This window comes from Solanum tuberosum, unplaced genomic scaffold (assembly GCF_000226075.1).
Source record: "Solanum tuberosum cultivar DM 1-3 516 R44 unplaced genomic scaffold, SolTub_3.0 scf00027, whole genome shotgun sequence".
NCBI classification, from domain to species: Eukaryota; Viridiplantae; Streptophyta; class Magnoliopsida; order Solanales; family Solanaceae; genus Solanum; species Solanum tuberosum.
Window position 1 is genome coordinate 1,615,066 of NW_006238953.1, and position 11,554 is coordinate 1,626,619.

Genomic DNA, 11,554 nt, shown 5'->3' on the forward strand with positions numbered 1-11,554 from the left:
TTCGACATCCCACCCCAACGATCGATTCGGGACCCAAACCTAACACTTGACATGAGGCTCGACCTCAACACTCAATCTAATACCCGACTCTAACACCCAACTCGAAACCTCAACCCAACATATGATTCGGGACTTAACCCAAAGTTCGACCTTTAGTCCTCACTGGAGATCTAACCCGACTCAATCTGGAACACGGGAGTTGGGTCTCGAATAGAGCTCGAGAGTCAAGTCTCAAATCAAGAATCAGTAGTCAGATATTTCTAGATTAGTATCAAAAATCAATACCCTAGACTAAGTTACATTGGAAAGTTGTGGTGTGAGGTTAAAAATGATTTTGGAAAATGTTTTCCTTACTTTTGTAAGGGAAGTCATTTTCCTTAAATTTGAAAAAAATAAGTTGATTTGGAAAACATTCCAAAACATTTAAGTCAACCAAACATGAGAAAATTAGAAAACATTTTCCTTCCTACCAAACACACCCTTAGAAATGGACGATAAAGGTAGACTTTCATTGACTGAAATTTCATGTGAAAAACACCAACTACAAACTACATAAATTAATAGCTATTCAAAGGTGACCAAACTTTAAGATCAACCAGGAAAAAAACACTCTTGGAATAAATACATCCTTATTATCATGAAGGAGAAACATAGTTGAATCAAAGCAATTGTTGTTCTAAGAACTCATAGGGCTATCTCGATTATTTAGAGAAGCTATAGCAGTTTCAATCCTCAACTTCAAAAGATTGCTCTCTTCCTCATCAGCCTGGAAAAGAGAAATTAAAACAAAGTGACAGTAGATATTAGGTATTATATTTAACTAATACTCCTTCTTCTGTCCCAATTTATATGAGTCACTTTCCGTGTTAGGCCATCCAAAAAAGAATTGATACATTTTTATATTTAATAACAAATTAACTTTAAAATATTCATTTTATCTTTAATAAAATAAGTAATTTATAATCATATAAATATCTATCACTTATTTTAAACCACAAATTTTAAAAAAAAATCCTTTCTTTCTTAAATTCCGTGTTAAGTCAAACTAGCTCAATAAAATGAGACGGGAGGGAGTATAAATTATTGAACTTTTCACATAGTAAGAAATTATCATTTTACAAGTAACACTTCAGAACTTTAGGAATCCATCTAATTTATAATTAACCAAAGAGCTTAATCTTTTCAGAATAGATCTTATATATATATATGCCTTTGTTTTATTTTCTCTATATAGTGTTTCTTCCTTTTATTTCATAACTCTCTAGTTCTAACTTTCCACATGATTTGTTTGATATTACAAGATAAAACGTCATTTTTCGTATATTCTACTTACTTTAAATTAAGAATACAAAATTCAGAAGTTTTCTTTAATTTTTAAAAATTTGTGTCAAGTTAAAACCAAACAATCAAATTTAAACTGAGAAAGTATATGATTAGACTTCAAATATTTCTTTTAAGAAAATAAGTGAATTTCACATTTATTTATTTTTGTTAGGTATGTAAGCAAAATATATTTATTTAAACAATTTATTATTAAATTAGAAAACAAAAATTGTTAGTGGAAAAAACAATGGAAGTAAAAAGAAACAAAAAAAGAGGGTGAGAAAAAGATTGTGTTACCTCAATGAAAGCTGTGTGGAGAAGTGTCCCAGAGGAAGCAAAGATAGTTGCAGAAATTATTTTGATATTCAAAGATTCAAAAACATCACAAAGTTTTACCATTGTGTCTCTTCTTTTGATGCAAGTGAGGTTCACCACCACTGTCTTATCTCTCATTGAAGATATCCTCAACTACAATTTCAAAAGGAAAAAAAGAAGATAAGTAACTTTATCTTATGGAATATCTTTCATTATAATAAAAACCTAATACATAAAAATGTTCTTTAACTAACTTTTAATTTTTGGTGTGTATAACTTGATATTTAAATATGTATATAATTGAACAAGTAGACACATATGTCCTATGAGACATTCTACATGACAATTTGCGGTCCTACCTGACATCCTATATGTATTATGCTACGTAGGACATGAGTATCTATTTGTTCAACTTTATACAAGTTTAAGTGTCTACTTGTGTACATCCAAAGTTGGAAGACACAGATGTCAACTGAGGCTACCTTTAAAGTGCACATTTATATATTGTTTAATTACCTTAAGAACATCAATAGGGGAAGAATGATATCCATACTGCTGCTCATCAAGTGTAGTTGGTCTTTTAGGCTTTGAAAAATCAAAGGTTTCATGTTGAAGATGGGCACTATTCTTGTTTGAGGTTTCGGATTCAAGCTCTGATATCTCTCCTTGAATTCTCCTATCTTGATTTTGCAATTCTTCAATATAGGCAATTGCATCTTTCACTATTGAGGCTTTATCCATCTGGAAAAAAGAAAAACTAAAATGCTTATTCATGATGTATATATATATATTTAATGTAATTATTGTTATGAAATATTAATATGATGTCCATTAATTTTCATTATTAATGCACTAGTATTTGATGAATGTCCATATTAATTAGTTCTAGTAAACTTGGCTTCCAAGTTACTCAAGACTTATAAATAGATACTCCTTCTGTCTCAGTTTATATGACTCACTTTTTATATCAGTCAGTCCAAAAAAAAACGATATATTTGTATATATTAAGTAACAATTTATGTTTCACCTTGGTTATTTTTGGAACATGAGCTCTAAGTGCAAATAACTTTTCTTTGAGTTTGTTCCTCCTAATCCTTTCTGATACAATGTTCTTCGATGATTGTGCCCCTTCTGGCGAGCTTGAATCATAGTATGACGATATAATTGGCTCATCCAAGTAGCTACGAAAAATTATCTTTATTAATTCCACAAGAAGAATACCAAAAATACTAAATGAGAAAGAGCATAAATTAAAGTTTACCTATCTGGTTGAAAGAACATGGTTGTTTCCAAATAATTATTATTCTCTTCAACCATGTTTTCCATCTTCTTTGAAAGGAGATGGACAAGTTGAGAGAAGAAGAAAGGGAAGTAGCTAGGTATATATAGAATCAGAAAACTACTCCCTCTGTCAAATAATAGTTGTTCAGTGTTGACCTTAAACATGAATTAAGAACTTGTAAATGATAAGGGTGAGTTTACTAAATTACGTACCCTTATTAAATATAAGTCATATAAATATTGAGAAATAAATATAATATTTAATAGCAAAGATAAAAAAAGACACAACATGATAAATATTTATTTGTTTTATAAAATAGATAAATATTATTAGACATTTCGAAATAATATACTTAATAAACATGTAATGATAAATAGAGAGAATATAATGTACGAGTAAAAATGAAAGAAGAGAATAATACCATGAAATGACAAATAGTATTTGTCAAAAGGAATCCGAATTCTTTTAACCTACCAAGTTGTGCCTCGTGGAATTTCATCTCTCTCCTAACTTATTTGATACTTCATTTAGTCTAGTTTCAATTGTCATGTTACATTTTTCGAAAGTCAATTTGACTAATTTAGAATTAAATTAGATTACATTAATTCGATGTGTTAAATAAATAAAAAATTGAATATTCAAAAACTATATTAAAAGTACTATAAACTGCATTTTTTTGTATATTAATATAATGAAAAAAATACTTCATAAAATGTTAGTTAAAATTCTTATAATTTGACGCTAAAAAGGAAAATCATGACAATTAAAAATGGACGAGAGGAATAGTAACTATTTTTGTCCTACCCAAAAAATAAATATAGAAAATAACTTTTTATGAATATATATCGGGTCAAATTATTGTGGTCATTTAGCAGCTTTAAAAAAAAAAAATTATTTTATCCTAAGTTATGCGATACTAATATATTTGTTACTCCCTCTGTTTATATTTGAACCTGACATATTAAAAAATAATTGACATTAGGGTGTGTGTATCGGTCGGTTCGGTTCGGTTATAAGTATTATCGGTTCGGTTTTCGGTTTTTAAATATGCTAAACCGATAACCAAATCAATAAGATATTTGTTATCGGTTTTAGGTCTTTAACGGTTCGGTTTTCGGTTTAATCAATAAGAAAATGCTTTCAAAACAAATATATGACTTATCCAATAATTTGACACGATACGCATACATCGAAATAATCATTCCAAACGGGACAACAAGGACCAACTTGTTGTAACACAATTTGAATTCCTGACGTTAATCAAATTGCAGATATTTACAATCGTGCAAAAGCTAATATTAGTCAATTATAAACTAACTAAAGTAAATATGTAATAATAAAAAGTAAAACCTAAAGGTTAAATAACTAAAAGTAGAGAGGAGAGTTAATTGTTAAGTAGTGTTAATTATTGCGTAGGGTTTTATATTTTTAGTCTAATATACTACTATTTATATTAATATTTTTTTTAATATATTATATATATGTATAACTAAAAATTAAAATAGTAAATTATTATATTCTTAATGGGTTATCGGTTAACCCAATAACCCAATATTAAAAACCAATAACGAACCGATAACCCAATAATTTTTTTTTGTAAAACCATTAAATAACCGTTATCCCAATAACCCAATAACAATAAACCAATAACACTTTTTTCGGTTCAGTTTATCGGTCGGTTCGATTTTTGCACACCCCTAATTGACATGATTATTTTACAACACTATCTAATACATATTTTTTTAATCCTACGTTTTGTGATATTAATATATTTGTCTTATGCTCTTTGTTTATATTTGAACCTAATATATCTTTCAATAAAATAATAATTAACATGATTTTTATCACACGATCTCTATTAATTAATATTTAATATTAAATTTAAAAAAAAAAAAAAAAAAAAAAAAAAAAACAAAAACAAAAAAAAAAATTGTTAATATATAAAAATAAAAATTTATTTTTAAAATAGTGAACAGAAAGAGTAGTCCTCCTTATTATAACAAAAATTGCGTGTGGGACTAAAAATCTAAAATAAAGTCAAACCCAATTTAATAATGTTTTGAATTTTTTAACAAAGTTTCAGACTATAGCGTGTGTACACTTTAGCCGCATTTTGTCCCTCCGTCTCGTTTGCATGTTATTTTTTTATTAAAAAGAAAAAATAAAATTTAAAATTTAAAATAATTTGTATAATTATAAATTATTTTATTAAAGATAAAGAAAAAATTTAAAGTTAAATTATTTTTACTTATGGTAAAGTAATTTAATTTTTGGAGGCAAACTAATAAAAAAAGACTGTCACATAAAATAGGACAAGGGAGTATTTATTTTTTATATTGGCATACTTTTCCCTTTACTAAGTATTAAGTAAGATAATAGAAATATAGATTATCACGTCACATATGATTTTAAGGGGTGATGTAATAAATTGTGACGCTACAATTAATTTAAGTTTGAATTTTGACAATGTCAGGTCTGCTTTCTAATTTGTTTACACGTGAAACACCTTTATGAGTGTAACGCGGAGGAGATTATTATAATGGAATAGATCCTAACTTAAATACGCAAAAAATATTTATTATCTTCGTCCATTTCTTTTTTTGGCAATAAAATGTGAATATTACCATACAACCAAAATAACTTAGCAGTCTTTACAATCTAAGAGCATCTAGTGATCTGAATTTCCTTCTAGGAAAATTATTCAGCTTCGAACTAGACCTCCAGCGCACTTACTAAAAAAGACACCAAACAAAACCTATATTAATTACAAATTCTCTGTATCAAAACTTGGCACCTTCTTGCTTTTTGAGATCCTGTGAACATGCTCACCCTTTCTCTGATTTCTTTTTGACTTTGTGTCGTTATAAACCTTGTGTCTACGTTCACACCCCTTCGTCCACTTTTAATTGTTATAGTTTCTTTTTTTAGAGTCAAATTATAATAACTTTGACTAACATTTTATGATTATTTTTTCATCATATAGATATGAAAAAATTGCAATTTATAGTACTTTTCATATAGGTCTTGAATATCTAAATTTTTTGTTTAAAATATCGAATTAATGTAATATAATTTAACTTTGAAAATTAGTCAAATTAACTTTTAAAAAGCGTAACATGACAACTAAAAGGGAATATAAATGAACTTAAACTTTTCCTTTTTACCAACAAAAAGCTTTCTATAAGTGATAACATTTTGAGCAGATATTTTAAAAAGAACACGGTAAGAAGCTTTTCTAGTCTCTCAACATTCTTCATAACCAAATCAAAATGACTTCCAATAATTTTGTTCTTTTTTATAATTTCAATACCTATAATTATTTCATTACAATTTGAATTCATGAAACATAGTAAAATAAAATATGTCCAGGTAGAGATTTGCAAACACTTATAACAAATCAAACTTCTGATGAATACAATAAAAATAAAAATAAAACACAATTAACTAAGTAAAAAAAATTGAATCTAAGATTTTGCGTTTAATTCTCTAAAGAAATCCAAACATTTAAGTATATTTTAACACTAGTAAACTAAGCCGTGCTTCGCGCGGTCATGTAAAATATCAATAAATTAACAAAATGAACTCATTCCTAAGTTTATTCAAGATATAAGAGAGATTTTATATCTCGGCATTTAAATTGATAATAAATTAAATGGATTTTGTGTTTTTTTTACTCCTTAATTATCGTTGTAGCTTGTAATTATGACTATTGTTTAGGATGATTTGTGAGATTGTTGTAGTATTTTGTCATGACTGTATTCATTTTCATTATTTCTCCCTATTTTATTTTGAATTTTTATTTTCTTGAGCGGGTCGGTTAGAAATAGTCTCTCTACCTATAAGATATTGGTAAGGTTTATATTCTACCCTTCATAAACCCACTTTGTGAGATTATACTGAATTTATTGATGTAATTATTGTCACAATTCTTTGTTATATAATATTTTCCCATTTTAATTTATGTAGGAAAAAGCTCCATTATAAAATTGAGAATTATATATAAGTCTATTAAGAAGTCTCACATCGGTAGAGGGATGGGAATTTGGTCTCCTTACAGTAGTAGTTCATGAGTATTTTTCATTTTCATTTGTTGGAATATTGAACTCCAGATTTACCTAAGGAACAAGTATATTATATTTGTTCCTTTTCATATTACAACAGTTACGTTATGCAAAACAAATAAAGTAATGACACAATATTTTATCGCAGAAAACCTCGGCTCGGGTAAAAAATCACGACCTACACCTCTGTAGGATTTAACTCCACTTCACTAAACTCTGAGCCTCAACAAAAGATTACAAACCTTTATGTTGAGACTTGAGTTGCCTCTTTGGCCAGTTGAATGTTTATTTCTAAATATTCGGAGTTTAAGTATTTGAGACTTTTGAGTTAAAACCTTCATTTGAGTTTATCTATTATTGAGTAAGTCTTCAGCTGAGAGTTGAGCCAGGCCAAAGGTACGCTTAGGGCTAGCAATAGTTCTCGAGTGTCGGCCACGTTCAGGGTGTAGGCTCAGGGCCTGATAGTTTTAAAGACTTGAGTTATGATAGAATATGTGCGTCCACTATCAGTCAACGGACCAGGTCCCTTGACTCAGCAAGAACAGTGATGAAGAGTAAACAATGAACAGAAGATAACACAAGCATTTTACAGCCTCTTTGGCCAGTTGAATGTTTATTTCTAAATATTCGGAGTTTAAGTATTTGAGACTTTTGAGTTAAAACCTTCATTTGAGTTTATCTATTATTGAGTAAGTCTTCAGCTGAGAGTTGAGCCAGGCCAAAGGTACGCTTAGGGCTAGCAATAGTTCTCGAGTGTCGGCCACGTTCAGGGTGTAGGCTCAGGGCCTGATAGTTTTAAAGACTTGAGTTATGATAGAATATGTGCGTCCACTATCAGTCAACGGACCAGGTCCCTTGACTCAGCAAGAACAGTGATGAAGAGTAAACAATGAACAGAAGATAACACAAGCATTTTACATGGAAACCTCCTTGCTCAAGGGAGTAAAATCACGACCTGTCACACATGATTTTCAACTATTTTCACTAATCTCTTCAAGCAAAAGTGAAACACAGATACACCTTCAAACGAGATTAACCTCTTAATCTCAAAGCAAGTAACAACCATATTACTTACCGAGCCTAAGAAGATACCACACTGCCCACTAAGCTATCAAACCTAGACAACTTAGACTTCAACTAAGCAGATACAACACTGCCCACTAAATCAACTAACTCCTAGATGATTTAGAATTTGACTAAGCAGATACTAACCGATTTAGACTTTTACAAACAGAACAAAAGATTTGAATCCTTTATAGATTAGGAACAGACTTACAATATATGCACTGAAGTATAACTCCTAAGACAACTATGACACTTGCAGCTTGATCAGGTCCATGTTGCGCTTTTGGAGAATACTTCACGAAATGGGTCTTTGCTTGTGTTCTTGAGAATTTTCAAGATGCTAAAATTAAGGTTGTGTTTATTGAACATAACCTTTATGTATAATAGACACAACCTTCGAGGCCATACCATTGGCCGAGGTTTCTGCCACAGTTGGAGACTGTGCACCAACCAATTGTACTTTTTACTGCCTGACATTTGTGTGTACATTGACACAAGGATCGGGTCCCTTTACAACGTCTCATGGTTTGTCAAATCATCAAAACTGCAAATAACAAGTTGTCTATTTCTGGCTAGTTGAATATTCTATTATATTCTGAGTTATTTATTTGAGACAATGGAGTTAAAGTTTTATATTTGAGTTCATCTTATATTGAGAAAGTCTTCCGCTGAGATTTGAGACAGGCCAAGGGTTCGCTTGGGGACAATAATGGTTCTTGAGTGCCGGCCACGTCCAGGGTGTAGGCTCGGGGCGTGATAGTCTTAATTATAGAATATGGTTCCCACACCCAACTCCGTTTTAAGCCAAAATACACAAGGGGTCTTGAAATTATCCCGGAGGCCTCGGGATCTAAAAGAAGGGTCATTCTAGACAAATCTCAACATTTTGAGCTAACCGTGCTGACGAAATTCTCATCAGAGCTCGTTTACCGAAAATGTTGACTAAAGTCAAACTTAGACTTCATTCTTATCCTCATTTGATTTCGAGTTACTAAAACTTAACACCCTTATCCTCATTTGATTTGTATCCTAAAAGATACGTTACAATCTCACAATTTTCTTTATCTGACATACTTATCTTATGTCTGGAAAAGAAAATATATTACTCGCAAGAAAATCTAAAATAATTAGTTATAATTAACTTATGACTTATTTCAGGCCTATCATTTTTTTTTCTATTTATGTTTCTCAAAATTGCTATATATATAGAGAATTCATGTTAACCTTTTTAGTATCAAACATCATAGTTCTTTAATTTCTTTGTATTTGCAAAAATGAACTCAAATTCAGTATGGACTTGGGAGGAACAGATAAAGTTTCTCAAAGCATTGGCTATTTGTGGCTTTGATGAAACACTAGATATGTGGCGTTATTTGGTTAATGTCACTGGGAAGAATGAGGAAGAAGTGAAATTTCACTTTGAAAAAATTATGGTAGAAATAAAAAAAATTGAGGCAAGTCTAATTCATTTGCTTAAAAATGAAGAGGTAAGTGGTGGTCATAACAACAATCGTGATGATGATAAACAAAGGTAAAACTAATATTGTTCTTCGGTCTCAAATTATTGTTGCTTAATTGATAACCTGATAGAAGTCGTGATCTATTGTCACGTTTATTACTTTGACACTTTATTTGTTAGTTGAGATTTATAATATTAATACAAAATTATCACATTATTTTTTCTTTCATTTGTTTGGATTAATGAACTCAGTTATTATATTAACAGTGTTGAAGGAGAAGATCTCAAGCTCAATTAGAAGAAAGAAAGGAGAGAGAGGATGAAAACTCAAATGCATTTGCTGAAATTGCCTTTATTTTCCATATAATTTATTTTCATTTAGTTTTTCAATGGATATTTTTGTTATTAGTAAATATTTGTTCCAAGTATGTTGGTACGTTACTCAAAATATCTTTTTCTGTCCAAATTAATGAATTATTCTACCAATTCTTCTACATTATATTACTTATTATTTACTGTATTTTGCACCCTCATTTTCATAAACCCCTTTGTTATTGATAATCAATTTAGGTGTGTTTTGACACCTGTCTAAAAAAAAAAGAGGGAGAAAGGAATTTTATACTTCCTCTATTCCTAATTACTTGTCCACTTTTAAATTGACATACTTATTAAGAAAACAATAATTGGCATAGTGAGTTTACTATTTGACCCTTATTAATTATGAAGTTGATGAATTAAAAAATTAAGATTTTCAAGAAATTCTATTTTTTTCAAAATTAATTAATTGAGGATATAATATATAAAAGAAACTGACCTTTCTTAGTTTGTCAAAATAGATAAATAAAAAAATAAAATTTGAACAAATAATTAAGGACAGAAAGAAACATTTTTAAGTTTTTTTGATTTCACAAGTAGTATCTAATGCCCAATTCCAACTAAATTTGAATAACGCACCAAAGGGTCCATTTGAGAGCGTGCTCCCAATAAAATTTTCTCTATAACCGGACTCACCCAAAACCTTCTAATTAAAAGATAAAACAGTTAGGGATCGTTTGGTAGAGTGTATTAGAGAAAATAATGTTTGCATTAGCTTAGTGTAGTATTAGTACCTTGTTTGGTGCACATTTCTAACATATGCATTAGTTTATTACTCTCCAAATATAGAGTTCTCTATTTTTTCAGACAACCAACTTCAATCCTATTCTCTATTTTACTCTCTAAAAAAAAAAAAATCTCTCTCTTCAATATTATATTATTATTTCTATTTCATTTTTATTTTCTTATTTCATAATATAAATCCTTTATTTTTCTCAATAATTACTTTATATAATTTCATGTGATATAAAATTTTATTTTTTCAAATTTTTTATTTAATATAAAATTATATTTTATTCTAAATTTTTAAATAACATAAATTGCAAGAAAGTATTATATAATATACAAATTAATTGACAAATTCAAATAAACGTGAAATATAATTACATAAATACTCAATTTTTGAAATTATTACGTTGCTCCCATTACCCATAAATGCTCTATTAATGCATTAAGGAGTTCAAAATGAGCATTTTTGTCCTTAATTTTTTTATGTCTAGCTAAAAATTGTTCAAATCGGAAATTTTCATCTACCACCATTTATGCCATTGAAGTTGGAGCCTCTACGGCATCTTGAATTGGTGCATTAGGATCACATTCATCCTCAATTATCATGTTGTGCGGTATAATACATGTAGTCATTATATCATGTAGCACTTCCTTTCTCCAAAAACGTGTCGGTCTTGCAATAATTGCAAGACGTGATGCAAAACTCCGAATGCACGTTCAACATCTTTTCGGCATGATTCTTGTTTTATCGTGAATTAATTATTATGTTATGTATTGTATTTTATCTTGTATTTAAAATTATTATGTTATGTATTGTATTGTATTGTTATCTTGTATTTAAATCATCATATTATGTATTGTATTTTCAAACTAAAAATTTCATCTTATCATTTTAATTTTGTATATTCTTTATAGTGAAAATTAATAATAAAATTATATTATATT

General features: G+C 29.1%; 1 protein-coding gene across 1 annotated transcript; it reads right to left on the bottom strand.

Moving 5' to 3' along the window:
• Positions 1-495: 495 nt before the first annotated feature.
• On the bottom strand, positions 496-2,973 carry LOC102587344 (transcription factor bHLH35-like). The gene is made up of 5 exons (XM_006341689.2): positions 2,900-2,973; positions 2,666-2,819; positions 2,155-2,379; positions 1,621-1,791; positions 496-766 (listed from the first exon to the last, which is right to left on the bottom strand). Exons 1-5 carry the CDS (start codon positions 2,962-2,964, stop codon positions 677-679), a joined length of 705 nt encoding a protein of 234 aa, XP_006341751.1. The 5' UTR covers positions 2,965-2,973; the 3' UTR covers positions 496-676.
• Between the last annotated feature and the right edge of the window lie 8,581 nt (positions 2,974-11,554).

What these genes read in the sequence shown, in the direction of transcription:
- LOC102587344 (XM_006341689.2), bottom strand. Translation starts at nt 2,964, where the DNA reads ATGGAAAACATGGTTGAAGAGAATAATAATTATTTGGAAACAACCATG. An exon ending in ATGTTCTTTCAACCAGATAG is followed by an intron (nt 2,820 to 2,899) that starts GTAAACTTTAAT and finishes AATTTTTCGTAG; the next exon opens with CTACTTGGATGAGCCAATTA. An exon ending in CCCCTATTGATGTTCTTAAG is followed by an intron (nt 1,792 to 2,154) that starts GTAATTAAACAA and finishes TTGAAATTGTAG; the next exon opens with TTGAGGATATCTTCAATGAG.